At 36.3% G+C, this 21,872-nt stretch overlaps 1 protein-coding gene across 3 annotated transcripts in view; it reads left to right on the top strand.

Annotated features, from left to right (window-relative positions):
- slc29a1a (solute carrier family 29 member 1a) overlaps window positions 1-21,785 on the top strand; it is a 39,541-nt gene extending 17,756 nt beyond the window's left edge. Inside the window, exons 2-14 of one of the 3 annotated variants that reach the window (XM_079855087.1) lie at window positions 621-660; window positions 12,293-12,374; window positions 12,459-12,540; window positions 13,601-13,770; window positions 14,404-14,543; window positions 14,879-15,013; window positions 16,336-16,433; window positions 16,551-16,632; window positions 17,398-17,483; window positions 17,583-17,694; window positions 17,777-17,862; window positions 20,080-20,279; window positions 21,105-21,785. In XM_079855087.1, the coding sequence (XP_079711213.1) occupies window positions 12,346-12,374; window positions 12,459-12,540; window positions 13,601-13,770; window positions 14,404-14,543; window positions 14,879-15,013; window positions 16,336-16,433; window positions 16,551-16,632; window positions 17,398-17,483; window positions 17,583-17,694; window positions 17,777-17,862; window positions 20,080-20,279; window positions 21,105-21,216 (1,332 nt within the window). In that variant the 5' untranslated portion in view covers window positions 621-660; window positions 12,293-12,345 and the 3' untranslated portion in view covers window positions 21,217-21,785. The remainder of the gene's footprint in view (window positions 1-620; window positions 661-12,292; window positions 12,375-12,458; window positions 12,541-13,600; window positions 13,771-14,403; window positions 14,544-14,878; window positions 15,014-16,335; window positions 16,434-16,550; window positions 16,633-17,397; window positions 17,484-17,582; window positions 17,695-17,776; window positions 17,863-20,079; window positions 20,280-21,104) is intronic. The other 2 variants (XM_079855089.1, XM_079855088.1) reach the window with 2 other exon arrangements.
- Window positions 21,786-21,872: the final 87 nt, after the last annotated feature.

Below are 21,872 nucleotides of genomic sequence, written 5' to 3'. Positions count from 1 at the left end.
TATTACTCCCATTATTAGTTATTTTTTCATATGTTGCCCCAAGAACACATTAATATAGATTAACTGAATTGAATGGGATGGGATTGCCCATTTATTTCCATTTTACCCATATATTGCATAGTGTTATCAATTAATTCCGTTGTATCTTTCATAACATAGTTGAGAATCATCTTCATACAAAGTTTGATAAAAAAAATCCTGAAACCTAAAAATTGATTGGTGAATAAAAAACAAACCTCATTGTTTTTGTCTATACATGTCATTTGATGTCTTTTTTTTAACAACTTACAGAGGACATAGCATAACATATAAATAAAATATAGTTTTTTCAAAAATGTTTTCTTTTTTCATTTGTTTCTTATGCTCGAAACAATTTAATGGCATGAAAAAAATAATACAGTAAAAAAACTTTTTTTCTGGGTCTCAGGAAGATAAAAAGTTTTAGTCCTATTCCTTAAAATTTTAATAATAAAAATGGTAAAGATCAAGTACTATTAAAAGTGTTGTAGATATAGTCTCTCACCATCATGAGAGAGAGTGCGTGACTGCGTGTGCTCATCTCTCTCTCTCTCTCTCTCTCTCTCTCTCTCTCTCTCTCTCTCTCTCTCTCTCTCTCTCAGTTTCAGTCCACACAATCTTCTACTCTGCGCACGTGAAGAGGTAAGGGCTTGATATTTTACTCCAACTTACTCCACATATCTGACGGTAACTTACACTTGTATTTCTCGAGTTACTGTTGTTATAGTTCTCGTTTGAATCCTGTATTTTCAAAAACCGACAGTAAAAAGTCTGCGGTGTTTTGGGCACCGTTTTCAGGCTCACGCACATGGGTTTAGGCACAGCATGGTATTGTTTTAGCCTTTTTTTTGCGCGGGAGAATTAAAATGTATTAAATTTAGCGCCAATGTATTCACGACACTACATTGGAAATATTCTTAGCAAAACTTTTTTTTTTAATGGTTGGTTGCCACGTGTGTCGGGCATGATGTATTTGGCGTGGGCATCATTCATAAGTTAAAAATATAGTAGGCTAGCCTGTTCTTTGGGGTTATGTGAATATGTTTAGTGTAAGGTGAAATGTAAATTGGTCTGATTGTGACTTGAAATGTACATAGAGCCAAGTGAAATGATGCTATGATGTTTACATTGTTTCTTTGACAGTTTTTTCAGACGCGCCTTTTGCCGCCATATATACACACGGAAACAAGTAGTACAGGTTGACGTCATGTCGCTTAGTAGCATCGTCCGAATACCACGTGTGCCAATTTTTATTTATTTATTCCGTTTTAATAATAGCCTAGTTATTGTTATGTGTAAAGAAGAGCTGAGATCAGTTGTTGGTTACTGAAGAAACTGCAATAGCGTTGTGCTTGTTTCACTTCTATATGACATACAGTAAATATTTGTTACCCTCATGTCACGCATGCTGTTAGTTTTGGGGCCAAGCACTGAAAGGGCGCGGGCACCTCTTGAAATCGTTGGCGTTCTTATTATTCTTCTGTTTCTTCTGGAAAGTTATGAAATTTGGCACACTGATAGAGGACAGTCTGAACTGTCACCATAGCAAATTTGGAGTTGAACTCAATCCCTCTAGCGCCACCAACTGTCCAAAGCCAGTGTCAGAGGGGTATGCAGCAACAATTTTGGTGCCCCCCCCCCCAAATATATATATATATATATAATTAACAATGTTAACAAATAGTAAACAGTTGCAAATTGGCAAACATTATCATTATAACCAATGCAACATAATGCCTTAAAATGCAAAAGTAAGCCTACAAAGATCCTCTAGAACCCTCTCTGTTAACTATAATGTAGTTTATGTAGGCTAACAATTAGGGTTTGGCATCGTTTTGATTGTAACAATTCTGATTCCAATTCAGATTCTCATTCTTCCTTTCTTCTCTCATTCTTCCTGGGGCAGTCATGGCCTAGTGGTTAGGGAGTTGGACTGGTAACCCAAAGGTTGCTGGTTCGATTCCAGAACTGGTGGGAAATGACTGAGGTGCCCTTGAGCAAGGCACCTAACCCCTAATCGCTCCCCGGGCGCCACACAAAGGCTGCCCGCTGCTCTGGGTGTGTATCCACGTTTGCAGTGTGTGTGTGTTAACTACTCACTACTCTGCTCCTAATGTGTGTGCATTAACTTGGATGGGTTAAATGCAGAGGTCAAATTCCAAGTATGGGTTACCATACTTGGCCGTCACGTGTCACTTTCACTTTCACTTTCACTTTCACTTGATTCCGTTTCTGAGCGATTCTCGTTTCCGATTATTTGAGTGGTGGAGTTGAAACGGGTGACATGCTTATTTCACAGATAAGAATTTTATTTTGATTCAATGGTTATTTCCATGGCTGTAACACAACAAGTGCCTGGAGTCTGGACGCTATAAGGAAACCAAAGCTTCCGCGTGTTAAATTTGGAACAGATGATCAGATTCCAATAAAGAAAATCCTACCTGTTGCCTTTCACCATCCACTTATTTAGCTGCTTTTGCATCCCTTGACATGCCATCTCCTTTTCCCTCTTTTTTTTCTATATTTTTAGCCCCCGACAGCTTTTTAGCTTTGTCCATCTTTTTCGACGACAACTCACTACTCGTACCTGCTTGCTCAATTCAAGTTGATTCGTCGAACCGTTCTCGAATACCGTGCAAACTAATTTTACGTAGCGCTTGCGAAAACAGACTTTAGGCTGTATGTCCGCAAAGCTTTATCGTATTCAGACAAAACTTGGTACATGTCATCACAAGCATGACCTGAGGCGACATGCTGTGTTTCGGCGCAGCACCACCTACTGGTCCGGAGATACGAAAAAGGGCTGTTTTTGCTTAACTTCTGAATGATTTGTCCAAAAATCATAAAAGTAGTCTCGTTAGATTCAGGGCGTCATGCCGAGTCGACTAATATCTCATTTTCTCATATCGGCCATGTTGGACGTCGGCCATTTTTAATTTTGTACTAAATGCTGTATTTTATGAACACATTCTGTATCGTTATGCAACTCGATATATATATAGGCCTATATGATCCGAAGTAACTAGTTACTCACTACTTGAGTAGTTTTTTCATTGGATACTTTTTTACTCTTACTCAAGTAACTATTAAGATTATTACTTCTACTTTTACTTTGAGTAAATATTTCTATAAGTACTTGTACTTTTTACTTGAGTACAGTTTTTGGATACTCTACCCACCTCTGCACATTAAGCACTAGTAAAACAATACATTTGGAGTTTGTAAAATACACACTGATGTCTGTGGAAGCAGCAATAACAATCTATTCAAATATAATTTGCCGATGTGTGTTATTCATATCAGACAAACACAGTGGAAGTGGAAGTAACTATAAAGTAGTTTACTCTATTCTTCTATTCCACTTTCTTGCATGTATTTCGGGAGAAATTGATGACTCACAGGATTCTCTGAACTGCGCCGCAAGAAACAGCCATCTCACGTTATAGATCAAGATCAAGATTATTTAGAAAGGTTTTTAAATGACCAAACACACTTATATACACATTTTTGAGAATCGGAATATCAGATAGTTGATGATATGGTAAGCAAGTTTGTGAATATTTTGAATAAAAAAGGGAAAAGGAAATAAAAGCGATACATCCGCGGTGTGTCACGTGACAAATATGACGCGTTGCCATGGAAACATTAAGGGGGAACGTTCTAAATTCTAAAATAACAGTCGCCTTGAAAAAACTCACTATGGGGAGTCAGTTAGAATATTAAAATTAAGCGTGACAGGGTTAATATGCATAATAAATGACGCTGGCTTATCTTTTTTTACTATAAGCAAGTTATCAGTGTGTATAGCCCGCTTAACAATTTCACATGCCCCCTCAGTCATTTCATCCTGCAGCCGGGCCTGGGTCCATGTCTAACTCTAACTTTGTGGTCATCTATGAGCTAGTTAATGCTTCTTGGGTCTGAGGTTTTGTTCTTTGTGAAATGTAATTTAGCCAATAAAGATAACTAGTTTTGATTTTGCCACATTTACACACCAGTAGGAAAGGGTTATTTGTTGATGTTTTGGTCCTGATGGGGAACGTTTACGATTAAAAGAAAGCACCTGCTTTGACTCAGTTTTAATGACAGTCTTGCTTCTTTCTATGGTGTTTAGTTGAGTTTCCTTCAAGTGTCATGGTGCTGATGCATTTGCTCGTCGTTTGGACAGAAGATGTTCCTGCACTCTCATGCACTCTCACGAATCTTTAGATGAGATTCATGTGAGCTGTATCATGGATCGAGACAGTGAGCTCTCAGTACTATAGCCGGAAAATGTTCTTAATGTAACTCATGTGTCGTGCGTGCATGGCATGCAACTCTGGCCACACTCTCGCACTGTGCAAAAAAAAAAAGATCAAAATCTAGTTTTGGTTTCCTAAGTGGTATTGCAGCTGCCTGATGCATTAAAAAACGCATCAAGGTATTTCTCTGTAAATATTGTCTGTTTTATGAGTAAGAAAACTTCTCTTTAAAGTCAACCAAATCAAAATTGACCCAGTTTAATTTATTAATGCACAATCCTGGTAGGGCTGTACTCAACCAAAGAAAATCTTGGTCGACTGAAGTCCTGAAATTTTCGACTAAAAATCGACTAAAATCGACTAAAAATGACGTTAGAAAAAAAACGTTAAATTAATTAGATGCGCACTGTGCGCAGTACTTGGTAGCCTTGTTGTCCGCCTAAATGAATTATAAATAAACATAAACAACTAGTAGGCTATTTGCAGTATATTAAATCGTTTTTGACCTAATTATTTTGCACTGAAATGAGTCTGACACTCGAGTCTGTCGGCTCTGACAGCGCTGCATCACGTGCACCTGCGCAATATCATAGCTTATGATTTCCGAAAATAGTACTATGTTGTCAACTAGTGATATCATCACAAGAACTGTTGAGGAATATGCAACATAATTTAGACAATTATTTTTGTCATATGTTATAATAATAAGTTATAACTGTCAGACACTATCATTTCACTGTGCATGTCCTCGCACCGAGCGAGGCTGAACATGAGCTCAGCTTCGCAGCTGAGACACGAATAGACTATTAACTTAAAGCTTTTACTCTTAATAAACACAAAAGGCACGTCCACTTTAATAAAAAAAAAAAAAATTTATTAAACAAACCAGATCAAGAGCAGAAACGAAATAAAGTGCATAACTGAAAAATAAAGCATCCTAGGCTCAAAACTAACACAACCAACAGCACAGCGCAATTGCGCATTAGGCTCAAAATAAAAAATAAAAAAGTTAGGTTATCACACTAAAACATTGAAATATGCAAATTCTGATATGTTCATAGCCTACTCAAAACAGACAGGGCAAGCTAACGCAGACAAGTGAGCTTACCACTTTTAGATGATATGTCATGTTTGTCGTCAAGCTGTGGAAAACTGTTGCTTGCAAACTTTGCATTCGACCTTTTTCCTGTTATCAATTTTAACAAAATGCTGCCACACTGTCGATTTCTTTGTTGTTGACATGTTAGAAGAGGACTGACTATTAAACGCTCTCACAATTAAATAAATAATATTCAGCATCAAACCTTCTACGCTCGACGCTCTCTCTTGGGTTGAACTAATCCAAAAAAGGTGAAAACAAGGGGGGTGTTTTGAAGACAGACTGTTACAGTGAAACAAAGGTACTCTGAAAACACCCCCATTAGCAGTTAGTGCTTTCCACCTGATGAAATGAGCGCGCCTCAGCGCGGCAAAACTGATGAAATAAAAACGCGGCAGAAAATCGACCAATCAGAATTTTGGTCGAACCAGAACGTATCGACCAACTAATCGACTAATCGACTAGGACAGTACAGCCCTAAATCCTGGTTTTATTGTAAATGTTTCTACGTTATTCCAAATGGGAAAAAAAGTAGTTGTCTTTCTAAACTTGCATCATAATGCATTAACCCTTACATGGCTTTCCTTTTCTTCTGACAACACAAAAAACACTTCCAAACCTTCACCTCCAACCACCTGTTTTCACAATCCAATAACGTCCTGGGGCCGGTTTCACAAAGATAGACTTTGACTATGGCTTAGATATAGTAGATAGTCAGACTTCAGATAGACATCTAAATCAGACCGTTGCACAAAGCACTTAAGACTCTGACTATCTTAAGTAGGACTACACTGCAATGCATTCTGGGTAAAATAAGACACTTTTCAAAACAAAAAACATGGTGGATCAAGTAAGTGCATTCAACCACTCAGAGCAGTTTACCCCAGCGGAAAACATGTGTTTGTTGGATGAGTATAACAGTTACAAGGACATTTTACTTAGCGTAGAATGTAGTAACAAGAAGAAATGTTTGGAATTTGGAAAGAGATTGCTACGACAGTTAACAGCGTTAATCCAACCATTGAGCAGAGCGTTAAAGACGTACAGAAAAGATATAAAAACATGGTACAAGATGCCAAAAAATAAATATTTAAGAGGAAATATTCCCTTCTCATAGCTCTCTCCATAACGTCGTCAGCAAACAACAAATTATGAGCCATTTCCCCTTTTCTTTTGGCTGTTTGTAAACTGATTGTTACTGTTGGTTGCCAAGGTAAAGCTAAGTTAGCCTGGGGGTAAGGTGTCTAATTTTTTTGGTCTAAATTAAGTCAGTCTTTATTTTTGTGAAACAGTCTAATTTGCATTAGCCTAGTCTATGAGCAAATTTTAGACTTGTCTAACACTATAGACCGGTGTAAAATAGCTTTGTGAAACCGGCCCCTGTACTTTTATTATCATTGAATATCCTGTCTAACTCAGAAATACATCATATTAAGGAAGTAAAATGGGTTGTGAATGTTGTTTAATGCTGTTTAAAGCAAACTAGAACTGTGGATTTCAAGAGATTGGAGTGGTTTTATAGAGTTCTGTTTTTGCAGGAAGCATGGCACAAATAAGCCAACATGTGTTTATTTCAATCGCACTTAGTCAAACTCATGTCTTTCTTGCTTTCATAATAAATTCCTTGCGGATGAGAATAGAGGGTGAATTAAATGGCCTTATGCCTTAGCAAATAGTGACTTTCTGACTCTTGAATGTTATGCAAAAGAGAAAGCAGGCCTGCCGTCCAGCTGCCTCGCAGCGATTTGAAATGAGTCAGGGAAAATATATGTAATCGTGGTCTGCTGTTTTTCTGTGACCGCCTTAAACCCATGAGTTTCTCATTGTTTGGCACAGCCAGGTTTTACAAAGAGGCTTTGATTAAGATTATTAATTTTTATGGTGCTCATAGTAACAATTGTGAAATTTTTCCAGGTCTTGGGTGAGGAACTGGGAACGGTTTCTTATTCTATTCCACTGAAGTGAAGAAACCGATTTCATGGCGTTTAAGCGTCGTACAGACTATCAGTCCAAATCAGATTTTTGTGCATATCGGATTGGAATCCGAGTGTGTACCGCAGAAAAATCACATGAAATGTATTTTTATTTAATTTATTTTTTACAAATCCGTTTCGAGCTGCATTCACATATGGTTTGAAATCCTATTCAAATCACATTTCTGGAAATCAGTTTCAGTCTGACCGCTCTGATCGGAGTTTACGTGGTTTATGTGACTTTCTCACGCCACGTTAACGTTAGATGTTGTTATAGGAAACATGCTGAAAGTCGCTGCAGAAACAAGGTTGTGTTGTTGCAAAGTGCCGGACGAGCAGAAAATGACGATATAACGGAGACACAGCACGGAATAAAGACGATTATAGTGTTGCCACGATACTGGAATTTCCAACTTCGATATGATATCTTGAAAAATATCAATATTCGATACCAACTGCCATATATATATACCGGTATACAGATAATTTGTTATTATCTCATAATTTTTTGATAATTTGTGCAATTTTGTTGTAATGGCTTACAGCACAGGGAGGCTTTATTTAAATCATTGAACTACAAATACAAACTAAACCAAGACAAGTAAACCATCAGTAATACAATTAAAACAAATGAACAAATTGCAAATGATAGCACAATTATATACAATAGAATAAAGAGACAAATAAAATAAACATGGCTTTAAGTTTTTTAGGTGGGTCTAACAGTATTCAGGTTAGAAATACTGCACAAATGAACGTAATCAGATGCAAAATAACACTGGATAGTTTTCATTGTAAAAATTAAATACGGATTAGGCCTAATGCTTATAATTAAAGTTACATTTACATTTATTCATTTAGCAGACGCTTTTATCCAAAGCGACTTACAAATGAGAACAATAGAAGCAGTTAAACTAACAGTAGGACAACAAAATGCAAGTGCTATGACCCTTCTCAGTTTAATCTAATGCAGAACTTTTTTTATTTTTTATTTTTTTATAGTTATAGAACAGAATAGAATAGAGTAGTAGAGAAAAGTGTTAGTATTACTGGATCAAGTGCTGTCGAAAAAGAAGCGTCTTCAGCCGTTTCTTAAAAGTGGCTATGGACTCAGCTGCTCTGGTTGAGTTAGGCAGATCATTCCACCAGCAGGGAACAGTCATGGTAAAGGTCCGAGAAAGAGATTTTGTGCCTCTTTGAGATGGCACAACAAGACGCCGTTCACTTGCAGAGCGCAAGTTCCTGGATGGCACGTAAGTCTGAAGTAAAGAGTTAAAGTAAAAGGGAGCAGAACCAGTGGATGTTCTGTAGGCAAACGCCAGTGACTTGAATTTGATGCGAGCGGCAACTGGCACAACTTGTTGTGATCATAGTTGGCTTTGGGAAACGCACCCCTGAATGGTTGCAAAACACAATGTGGACAGTCAATAATTTTAGATCAGGTTCCAATTAGACACACAAATAATCAGATTTGGACTGTCAGTGTGAATGAAGCCTCAGAGGATTGATTGACCCAAACCTTTCATTGCTTCCTTAATGATACTGAAAGAATTGTGATGAGAAAGGATCATTAAGTGGAATTGGAATCTGCACCAGAATGATTCAATTCTGATTTCCATCCATATTCATATTCATATTATAGTCTTCTTATTCTTGTGTTGTGAAGCTATACGGCTAGCATTGGTTCACAGTGCCTCTTGACTGGAACACAAATCTGCTCTGAGCTTATTCTTGGATGCATTGCTGATGTTCTCAGGTTTCAGGCCTCTTGCTGAAGCTGAACCTCTCAACACCCCAACTGACAGACTATTTCAGGATCCTGCAGTTTCGTTGTGAAATATTGCGCCTCTGAGGGACCTTTTAGAAGCACAGTCCCAGGAAGCAGAGTCAGAGGACCGTCCGAAAAACTTGCCAAAGGTGTTTTTCAGGACGGGAGTGAACCAAATTGGGGAACTGAGTGATTGTAGGCTGCTGGGATTAATTTGTGGAGTGCGGCTGTGACTGTGTACCTTGGCTCATGTGGAAATGGGAGATTTGGATGACATCTTTCAGATTTGGCCCATGAGCTGATCTGGGAGTGATTGTACATTGTAAATCAGAGACATTATTGAGAAAGACTTGTAAGAAAAAATGAAAGAACTGGATGTTAATTGGTAGCATATAAGATATTTCAACAAGGTTATACAGGCTTTTGATAAATAAAGATGGATGTCTTTCAAACATTGCTATACATATGAAAATAATTACACTAGATTTAAAAAACACTTCAATAAAATGACATGATTTAAAAATGCATATACTCCTTCAATATACTTAAGGTTCGATAAGATTTTTTTTTAAGTAAAATATTACTTCTATTCAGCAAGGGTGCATTAAATTGATCAAAAGGGTCAGTATGATTATTTATTTCAAATTAATGAACTTTGTAATGGTTTCCACAAACACAGCAGCACAAATGTTTTCAAAATTGATTATAATGTTTCTTGAGCAGCAAATCATCATATTAGAATGATTTCTGAAGGATCATGTGACACTGAAGACTGGAGTAATGATGCTGAAAATTCAGCTTTGATCACAAGAATAAATTACAGCTTAAAATATATTAACATAGAAAACAGTTATTTTAAATTGTAAAAATATTTCACAATATTACTGTTTTTACTGTATTTTTCATCAAATAAATGCAGCTTTAGTGAGCATAAGATTTGAAAAATCTTCTGGAAACCCAAAATTTCTAAATGGTAGTGTGCAGACATGTACAATCATTTTTAATATATGCAAGCTTGCAAAAAACTTAATGGCATTTTTTTGTGTTTAATGCACTTCATCAATAACCAGGTTTATTGTAGTTCTGAGACTAGTGTTATCACACCATGTCTTGTTGGCATGTCAGTGTATACAGTGGTAATCTGTCCATTCCTGGAGTTCCACACACTCTCTCACGCCTGCCAACCTTAGGGCAGATAAGTCCGGTCAAGGTGGATATGCTTTGTTTGGTTTCAGCCGTTATCAACTAACCATGGCATTTATTGCTTCAACTAAATTAATGGTCCTGTCTATACCCTTTTAACTTTGAAGTAAAATATTGAGTTTCTACAGCTGATTTTCAGAGGTCATCTTGACCTGGTTTAAGTGGTGAGATGTTTACTATGGTTGTTTTATGAAAGAATAAAGCGGATGTATTGGTTTGAGATGATTGTTTCTGTTTTAGACTATAGTGACAGTATTTAGGACATGTGTTCACAGGAGTTAGGTCAATCAGACTAAAATCAGATTCCCTCAACGTGACTGAGATTTCCAGTGGTTGTAACACAATTTGGCCAAATCAGATCAATTGTGTCAAGTGGCTGATTTAAAGGTCTTGTGCAACTGGCCCGTTCAGTCATGATGATGTACAAAATGCACATGGAATTGTGTTGATCACAGACAGCTGGAATACTATTTAAAATGGTGAACTTGTAAGTATGTGTTATAGAAGAATATAGTAAAACTTATATAGTAAAAGTATAATAATACTTATAGTTGTTTTATTCAAAATGTCTATAGAAAGAAAGTGTTTTTTTTTTAAAACCTGTTTGCCATGGTCTGATTATTTAATTAGCCTACTGTGCAGATTTTCTAAAATAAAGTGAGATCATTTTATTCATTTCCAGAAGAGAATAGAAGAAAAAAAAAAGTGTGTTTTAGTTTCTTTGGAAAATACTGTTTACCTTATCTTAGTGAATATTGCAAGAGCGATGGAGCATAAAAACCTTCATTATTTCATTTGTCATTGTTTCCAAGAAATGGTAGAACATAATATGAAATGCTACTTTGAAATTTCTTTCAAATTAATTTTCTCCATGAGGAATACTTTTAACATACAAAAGAAACAATAAAACACATAAAAATGATTAATAATATGGCAAACCAAGTTTTGAACGGCAATAAATCTCTTAACTAAGAGGACTGTTTTGTATATCCTGACAGTTGTTTGAATGTGTGTACATAGAGTTGTGCTTTATTGGACTGCTGAAAGTATACTTTTTGGAAAAGGATAATGCATCAGGATCAGTATGTTTTCAAGCTCATTGTTGTCAGCACCATAAACAGCATATCACAGTCTGCCATTATCATCTTAGTTTTCAAACAGTTTATCCAAAACCTCTTACAGTGCTTTGTTGCCTCTGAAGCTCCTCATTTAAGAGCAACATAATCCATTTCCAAGCCTTAAATGCATAAAGCACAATGCAATTCACTACATTTAAAAACTGAGTTCACATGTATCAATAATATCAATGGGAAACACAGTATTAGTACAGAGGATGTCTGTCCTGGAGTCCATGAAGTTTCTCATTAACTGTGTATGTTTATTCTCAAAGGACTGCAGAATGAATCAATATATTTGCCATTTCTTGAGTGCAGAGGATTTTGTGATTCATTCTTTAAGAGCTGGAGATTTTGTCTGAAATCCAGATAAGCTGTCGCTTGAGCTCAGGAAATTAATTTTTTGTTATTTTATAAACTCTATACCTAAGGCTTAATAAAGCACAATATGTGATCTATTCAAAAACATTGGTTTAGAGACGTAGGCTAATTGCAAGCACATGTAAAATGACTCTGAAATGAAAATATTAACGTTTGTTTAGATATTTTAATGTTTATGTTGCTGCTGCCAAAATATCCATTGGGAGAATCATATTTTTGAACGAAATGCAGTAATAATGAGGGATGTTTACACAGTAAATATCAAAACCCACAGAATTCTACAGTGTCCTCAAAAAGCATTTAGACATTGAGTCACACTTAAAAATGTCTGAATATCATTACATTAGCTAAGAGAATTTCAAAACATAGATTTTAAAGAAAGACAGCATAAACATGCTTCTCAAGCTGAATGTTTCACTAAGATTAGTTTATTGGGTTTCAAATGATAGATCTTCATTGATGGTTGTCTCCTTTCCATGTGATTGTAATTTCAGATTTGAAGCCAGATTGTGAAACTGCTCAGTGACAGATCCGTCAGACAGACACCATGACAGCCGTGAACGCCCCACGAGACAGGTAAATATGTGAGCGTAACCACCTCACAGGACGACAAAGGCTCAATAGTGAAACTGCACGTGGATAAAATGACATGTCTTCCAGGTACTATGCTGTATGGATCATATTTTTCATCCTGGGACTGGGAACTCTCCTACCATGGAATTTCTTCATGACTGCAACCATGGTAAAAATAGTCTCGTTGAGTTTTAATGACAAGCATCGAGACGTTTATAACAATCTTTATTGGCACATTATTAGATGAATCCATGATTATGTGAAAGATACTGGATTTGGAGTACACATTTGGCAATATAAATTAACCAACAGTGAATATAGATTTTAATGCATCTTGTATTTGGAGATTTTTAGAGGATCTATTTGCAGTTTTACATTTCAATATTCTTTAGTGTGTAATGTTGCTGTTTGAGCATAAAAAAGCTCTGCAAAGTACAAAGTCCCTCCAGCGGGAGTTCTTCTCTATATCAGTGTCAGTGTTTCTGAACTCCCTGAAACGCCTCCATTGTAGTCTTGAGTTTCTTCCGGAAACGTCACAATATACCTTATTGAAATAATTAATATGCAGAATAAAGGGGCGGGGCCTGGTTGAGTTAGTTAGTTAGTAGTGTGTTGAAACTTGCAGTTAAAGTAAGGTGTGTGACATTTCCCAAACACGCTTGAAGCAGTTGACCAATCACAACACACTGATCCAGCCGACCAATCAGAGCACATTGAGCTTTTTAGAAGGAGGGGCTTCATAGAGACACTAAACAGAGCGTTACTGACAGACTGGGAAGAGAGGTGCTGCAACAATGTACAATATGTGAAAAATAATGTGTTTTGAACATTCAAGCATGAAAACCTCTTCTAGTAGAGCCTTAAAACAAAATCAAGTCTTGAAAAGGGCATAATAGGTCCTCCTTAAGTGTCCTACAGTAGCTTTAAATGCTTTAGTAGAAATCTTTTCATTACTCTATATTGTTATATTAGCAGAAACAATGATTAAATGTCAATCTTGGGTTTATTTAGTGAAAAATAGTAGAATCAGTAGAAAAAACATCTTAAGATTTACTGTATTTTAGGTCTTGGATTAAGCATTAGCAACGGCTGTTTGGTTCATATTGGTGTATATGACTTCATTTTTTTATTTTGTATTTGAAGTTTAATTTACAAATGACTCTTTGATGTTTAATGTAACGGAACTTTCACATAGATTGCCGCTCAACATCTGACTCCTTGTTTTGCAGTATTTCACCGATCGTCTGAAGGACCCACAAATCAATGGAGAACACAATCAGACAGCCAATGGGATTGATGGTCGTAACGTCCTAGAGTCAAAGTTCAACAATGTGATGACGCTGTGCGCCATGGTACCGCTGCTCATTTTCACTTGCCTCAACTCCTTCATCCATCAGAGGTGAGACAAACTCTGAAATTACATGTAAGAGGGATTTACAAACGTACATTGATTAGAGCTGCCACCAATTTAACTTGAAAGATAAAATATGTATAATGGGTTTATTGAACACACAAGTAAATTGACCTAACCAGACATTGAAACTGTTCTGTGATTTTAAGGATATGTGATGAACTTCTTTTTAAATTACAATTTATGGATGAGTTGGACCAAAGAATGAAGGAAGAACGTCCCTCGTGACTTAACACACTCCCATGTTCCACTTGTTTCATAGTTAACTAGTAGTTTGATAGTTAATTTCAATGTGGAAAATCAGTGATGAGGTACTAAATAACATTAGTGACCCTGGACCACAAAACCAGTCACATGGGTAAATTTTTGGAAAATGAGATGTGTACATCATCTGAAAGCTGAATAAATAAGCTTTCCATTGATTTATGGTTTGTTATGATATGACCATATTTGGATACGATTATATATACAATTGCTATTGCCACAAATATACCCGTGCGACTTGTGACTAGTTTTGCGATCCAGGGTCACATTTGAGATTACCAGGAATCTTCCTAATAACCACTCATGAAACCCAGGAGAGTTGACCTTGTGTGATTTTCTGCTGCTCATTTCTCCCAGGATTCCTCAGAAGTTGAGGATCTCAGGCAGTCTTTCTGTCATTCTGGTGGTGTTTGTCATCACAGCGGTGGTGGTGAAGGTGGAGATGGCCCCCCTGCCATTCTTCGCGTTCACTATGATCAAAATCATCTGCATCAACTGTGAGTACCACATCATCATCTATTCCAGGCCTCTTTGACCTCAGTGCAGTGGTCTTCTCTCCTCTGGGTCAGGTCACAAGGTTCGGTTTCATAATGAGCAAAAGATGGCTTGAGTTCACACACATGATTCTTTGATGCTGATATTAATACACAATATGTTGTGAAAATCAAGCTGGGAAAGGTCCTACTTGAAAGAGCAGATCTGAAAGGAGTGAACTCTCATAAATGTTTCATTATGTTCTGTGTTGTCATGACCTTTATGACTTTCCATGTGCGCTATCTCAAGTCTTAACTAACGTTTTTCTTCTTCTCAAACTCTTCTTCTGTTTTTGCAGCATTCGGGGCAATTCTGCAAGGGAGTCTGTTTGGTTTGGCCGGAATGCTCCCGGCGTCCTACACTACACCCATCATGAGCGGCCAAGGGCTTGCAGGAACGTTTGCCGCCTTCTCCATGATCTGTGCGATCGCCTGTACGTATTCCTCCTCCATATCGCTCTCTTTATGCTCTTCTTTTCCAAAGCGGAGGAACCAGAATTTGGACCGAACCAGAATAAAGCTGTTAAAATACAGTATTCAACATCTGAAGTGGATCAAATCCTTTCATCAAAGTTACATGAATTTTGAACAACCCGTTCTTGTCTTAGGATAACTTTGATGAACATTTTTGATCCACTTCAAATGTTGAATACTGTAGTTTCTGTAAATTGAAATAAAGCTGAGATCAAATAAAATATAAATATTATATGAAAAAAAAAAAAAACTTGAATGAAAAATTACAAATGTTTAATTGAAATAAAATAAGTTGAAGTACTAAAAAATAAAATAAAAATAAAGCTAAATAGAAAAAAAAGCAAAGCTAATAAAAATGAGAAACATAAAATGAAAAATATTAATAAGTACAATAATCGTACAGTATATAAATAATACTAAATTCTAATACACAAATAAATAATGAGTAATATTAATTCACAACATGTTCTTTAGAGTTATGGTTGGTGTTAGTTACTTGTAATTATACATAATTTACAGTTATTATTATAGTAAGTACATGTAGTAACATGTAAGTATTTCAACTCACAATAAAGTGATTCCCAAAATTACAAAAATAAACAAAAATATCAATAAATACTATAATAGTATAAAAAATATACTAAAATAACACTGGACCAAACAGATTCAAAGTAGATGTTAAATGTCAGAACTAAAATGCTGCTCTACACTAGTTGATAGTTGTTTATTTATGTGCCAATAAAGGTGATGATACACAGGGCAACTTTTTGGGCAATGTTGATGGGCAGTCTTGCCAATCGATTGTTGCTTGGGCACTTTCCCATTGAAAATGGGCAATACATTTCTATCTGGATAATTTAGATCGGTCGGGGGCCCTGTGTCTAATCTGGTTGCCAGTTGACAGCAACATTGCCCAAAAAGTTGCCCTGTGTATCATCACCTTAACACAATTCCACTGCGACTTTCATGTGTAATTTTAAATGATTGAATATATGTTTTGAAGCAGATTTATTTTGTGGAAATGTTCATTTAGTTCTAGATTAGGGATGTCAAATGTACTGGTACTATCGGTACCAGTCGGTACTAAAGAATTTTTTTTATTGTACCAATATTTCTGCAAGTTTTTAAAGTTTTTAAAGTACTAAATTCAACAGTTTTTGCTCTGGTACCGAGAACTGCTAAATGTTCCTGGTTTTGGCACTGACTACTGAAATTTTGGTACAGTGATGGCAACCCTACTCCAGGTGCTTCCAGGTTTTGACCCTCGTCTTGTGTTTTCCAGCGGGCTCTGCTTTACAGGACAGTGCTTTCGGCTACTTCATCACTGCCTGCGTCGTTATTCTCCTGGCCATTGTTTCTTACTTCGCCCTGCCCAAATTGGTAAGATGTAAAGCCCTGACTCTTGAGATTCACATCTGTGTCCCATTTCCTCTAATCAATGCAGAGAATTACGATTCGATGTTTACATGTTGAAGACTAAAACTATTTGTTCTGCAGGAGTTTTTCCAGTATTACTCTGAGAGCAATGGCTCTCGGTCCATCGCAGACGAGGAAAACAAGATGGATTTGCTGAAACCAGGTAATGCCCAGCGTTCCATATTTAGCAAAATGTCAGTGACATCTGATGCTCCCTCATACACTCATGAACAAATATATGGGACTACAGGAATATATAAGACCACGGAGAAAATGTGCAGAACTTTACTGCCCGGTTTCACAGACAAGGCTTTAATCTAGTCTCGGACTAAAATGCATGTTTGAGCTGTTTTAACTGAAAGCAACTTTAATTGAACTAAGGCCTAATCCCGGCTTAATCTAAGCCCTGTTTGTGAAACCGGGCCTATTATGGCAAAGATTATAAATATGAATCTGGTCGTAGAAATTATGTTCTCTGAAGGTTACAAATCAACAATTAACTGAATTAATATTGAGACCAATTACAGATGTCTCTGGTCAAGACTGTGAGGTAATTTATTTGTACCTCAGAAAATCTATACTTTTTTATTTTGTTTTGTTTCCGTTTATTGCATTTTGTTTTGTTTTATTATATTTGATAGCATTTTTTGTTTTATTTGATAGCATTTTGTTTTATTTTATAGCATTTTATTTTGTTTTATTTTATAGCATTTTGTTTTATATCATTTTGTTTTATTTTACTTAAAAAGCTATAAAATAAAATAAAACAACATGCTATAAAATAAAATAAAACGCTATAAAATCAAATAAAATAAAACAAAGTGCTGCTAAATGACAAATACAGCTTTATGACGTTGTGTCTGACTCATATCATCCGTGACTCCCTGCATAGAGAAATTGATTGTGTACTTTTGTTCTTGGCTTGCAGAAAATGCAGCAGAGAAGAGGCCCGTCCTGAGTCTGACTGATGAAGAGACCAGACCCGAAGTGTCAGTGTTTGCAATCTTTAAAAAGGCATGAACTTCTGCTCACATCTCTTTTCTCAGTTCTCAGTTTTTCAGTTCTGGAGAACTGGAAGCCTCAGTTTATAATAACTCTTGTCTCCTGACTTAGATCTGGGTGATGGCTCTTTCTGTATGCTTTATTTTTACCGTCACCATTGGTACTTTCCCTGCTGTCACTGTTGATGTCAAGTCCACTATTGCTGAAGGGAGTGCATGGCGTAGTGAGTATGTTTGCATGTGTGATGTTTCACTGTATTGATGTCCTCTACAGAAATGCCACAGCTGTCCTGTCTCTTTTCACAGAAGATTATTTCATCCCTGTGTCCTGCTTTCTCCTGTTCAATTTGATGGACTGGGCCGGTAGGAGCCTGACTGCTGTTTGTATGTGGGTACGTATGTGTGTGTTAGTCGGCGCATACGTGGACTCTTCAAACACGTGCTCTGAATGCTTTATTAGGGCTTCAATCAAATGGAGCATCTGCTTTTTGTATTTGACCTTCCCCTTCTGGGGTTTTCAAGGTATTCCTATGAAGATGTTCTTTCTGAAAAAACTCAAGAGCCTGTTTATTGTGTAAATGTTCCAGCAATTATCATAACAGGGAAAACAATAAAACGTTTCTCTGGAAAATCTTACATCATGTCAAACGGATAGTTCAGCCAGAAATGAAAATCTGTTGTTCCAAAACATTTACTTTCTTGGACAAAAAAAACAAAGTACCATAAAATAATCATAAAAGTTGTCCAAAAGTGGTTTTGCTTTAGTAACAGTTTCATATTAAATCTAGAAGGGGAATCTATTAGACTGTGACTGTCAAATGTGGTTTTGCCAAGTTCAACAGCTCTGGCCGTGATATAAACTTAACACTATTGGCTATTTGAAAAAAGGGGAGGAGCTGTTCGATATGCCCCGCCCTGTCTTCCAGTTTCAGTGGAAATAAGGTCAACACATTGAATAACGCTGCTCGTTTCAAGGCACTTCAGTGAGACAGAGTCTCCATGCAGTTTTCCACCAAAATAAAAGCTCAATTGTTTAACTTTTGAAAATGCGCATCTTTCTCGGCAGCACTTGATCCAGTAATACTAACACTTTCTCTTCTATTCATTTTTTTTTTTTATTTAAAAAAATAAATAATAATAATAATAAATTACATGCACTGTGTTAGATTAAACTGAGAAGGGTCATAGCACTTGCATATTGTCGTCCTACTGTTAGTTTCACTGCTTCTATTGTTCTCATTTGTAAGTCGCTTTGGATAAAAGCGTCTGCTAAATGAATAAATGTAAATGTTAATACTAACATTAAGGCTACCATTAATGTTAGTGTTGTAATTTCACTGTTCTGTAAAATAAAATTCATGTTGATTATTAAATTCTTGATTTTTATAATTTTACAGTACAATAGTATGTATTGCAATATCTTTTTCAAGTTTGAGAAAATATATATTCTTTAATAATAATAATTGCCAGTTGGTGTGGTTATGTTTGATCACATGCCCACTGGAAGCCCGTCTGGTGTGCAGTCAGCTGTCTGACGCTCATGTGACCACAGTCAATGTAACGCTTGTTTCTGATGTGCTTGAGGATACTTATAGTTTGACTCGATTATAGCGTCCATCGGAATGAGAGATTTAAATAAGCTGAGCATCATGGGAGAAACTTGGCTGCAGTACGTCAACTTGTTCTGGGGTTTATGGAGACTGTGATGGTGGAGGAATTCAAATGTCACGTCCAGGCAATCGCTTTAAATTAGCTGTATTTAGATTTGGTATTATCATGGGTTTTTGAGTATTTTAGGGCGAAACCACGTTCACATGATCCCAGAATATATTCAAGATGCCAAAGTCCTGTTCTACGTCTTTCTCATGCACTGATTGGCTGTTTAAGCATAGGGATTGCAGTGGTTGACCAGCAAGGGTTTTATAATGACCGATGCCGTCCTGATTGACCTTGGTAGTTTATTTGATGATAATGATAGCTTTATTGTTTTATAATATAATACAAAATTAAGATTTGACATTTGACAGATTTGAAGATGTGACATTATGATACTAAATTGATTGAAACATTTACACAATATTTGTATTAATATTCATAAACGTTTTACTTATTCGTTTCAGTGTTTAGTGTTATTTATAGTATTGAATTATCCATTGAAGTATTTATTAATATTTTGAATGAGCTTTTATTTTTATATTTATAATTTTTATTTTCAGTTTAGTTTTAACTTGTTTAATTTTATGTTTTTATATTTCTATTTAGCTTTATTTTATTTCAGATGTAGTTTTAGTAATTATTTAGTACATACATTTATTTTATTTCGGTTAGTTACCATGTTGCCAATGTAATATTTATATTTATTATATTTTATTTCAGTGAATGAAAACAAATCTATGCATTTTATCTATTTGCAAAACTATTGAAATTGACAACAAAGAGCTTTGAGTTAATAGTAGTAATTTAATATAATCTGACCAATACATCAATCTATCACTAATAGTGTCTACAGTGTGTATTGACAAATGAAAGGTCATTAATTACTCTCTTGTTTTGGGTGATGATGATGATGGATTGATGAATGTCTTGACATGTGACCTCTCTCTGTTCAGCCCGGTAAAGACAGCGTCTGGCTGCCCATCCTGGTCATCGCTCGCGTGGTGTTCATCCCTCTCTTCCTCCTCTGCAACGTTCAGCCCAGACACACCCTGCCTGTGTTGTTCGCTCACGACGCCTGTTACATCGTTTTCATGATCTTCTTCTCCTTCAGCAACGGATACCTGGCCAGCCTCTGCATGTGCTTCGGACCAAAGTAAGTACAAAACAACTACAGCAACGTGTGTGCAAAATATAGTGCATATGTGACCCTGGATCACAAAACCAGTCATAAGTCACACGGGTTTATCTGTGGCAATAGCCAACAATACATTGTATGGGTCAAAATTATAGATTTTTCTTTTATGCGAAAAATCATTAGGATATTAAGTAAAGATAATGTTCCATGAAGATATTTTGTAAATTTCCTACCGTAAATATATAAAACATTTATTTTTGTGAGTGAATGCAGCACAATCACGAACATAAATGAACAACTTTAAAGGAGATTTTCTCAATGTTTTGATTTTTTTGCACCCTCAGATTCCAGATATTCATATAGTTGTATTTCGGCCAAATATTGTCCTATCCTAACAAACCATACATCAATGGAAAGCTTATCTATTCAGCTTTTATCCCGCTTATAAATCTCAATTTAAGAAAATTGGCCCATGTGACTGGTTTTGTGGTCCAGGGTCACATATTAGACTTTATATTGGTCTGCTAGAAAAATAATAGTCTTTGCAAATTCATGGTTTTCATCAGTTTTTTCAGTTCATCATTATCTGGTGTTGTTTGTGTGATCCAAGCTGTGACGTTGCTCTTCTTCTGTTTGGATTATCGTTATGTTTGGATTATGCACTTTTTTTTGGCTAAATAAACACACTGATTTAAGATCCTCTGTGCCTCATCATCATCATCTGTCCATGACAGAAGTATCATTAGTTACATCTCGTTTGTACACACTGAACATTGTCCTGATGATGTTCATCTAACAGTTTAGTCAAAGTTCTTCATGTCCTCAATTTGTGTGTTCCCTCAGGAAAGTCTCCCAGCATGAAGCGGAAACTGCAGGAGCCATCATGGCATTTTTCCTCTCTCTCGGCTTGGCTTTGGGAGCCGCGTTATCCTTCGGCTTCCGGGCCATGATCTAGTTCTCAGTATGAAGACGAGGAACTTTAACCCTAGTTGTACACAGAGCCAGAGAGAAAGTTTTCATACTGCACATATAACCATTTGTCCCTCTTGTGTCTCTTGAAGAACTGCATGTGGCATCTGGAATAGACTGGATTCACACGGGGATAACAAGATCATCATGATGTCATGAGCATCATCATCATCATCAAGCCAAAAACTGTCTTCATTTTTGTGTACTTTTATATTGTGCCAATTTAGTATTTAGCAATAATGTATAGTTAAGGTTAACACCTTTCTGTTTTAGTTTTTAAAATGTTTTTTGTAGGTATTAACAGTATTAATTGCTGTTTTAGTGAGACTTGCAGCTATTAGGGCAGTAGTTTACTGCAAAAAAAAGATTTTCTTGCTTAGTATTTTTGCCTTTTCCATTAAAAACTGAAATCAGGATGAATTTATTTGAGAAGGGATATTGCTTAAGCTTTAAAGTCCCCCTGTAGGCAATCATTTTATCCCTTAAAACTCCTCTTTGTTGACCAAAATTACATATTTAAACATTTTTCCTTTAAAAATTATTCATGCCTTAAAATAGCTTGAATGTAACTCTACTCCCTTGCCTCATTTAGTATATGTGGTTCTATGAATATGCAAATGAGCCCCGCCTCCACTCACTCAC

This window comes from Squalius cephalus (assembly GCF_949319135.1).
Source record: "Squalius cephalus genome assembly, chromosome: 21".
Taxonomy (NCBI): Eukaryota; Metazoa; Chordata; class Actinopteri; order Cypriniformes; family Leuciscidae; genus Squalius; species Squalius cephalus.
Note: the sequence above shows the minus strand (reverse complement) of the source record. Positions and strands in the feature narration are given on the sequence as shown.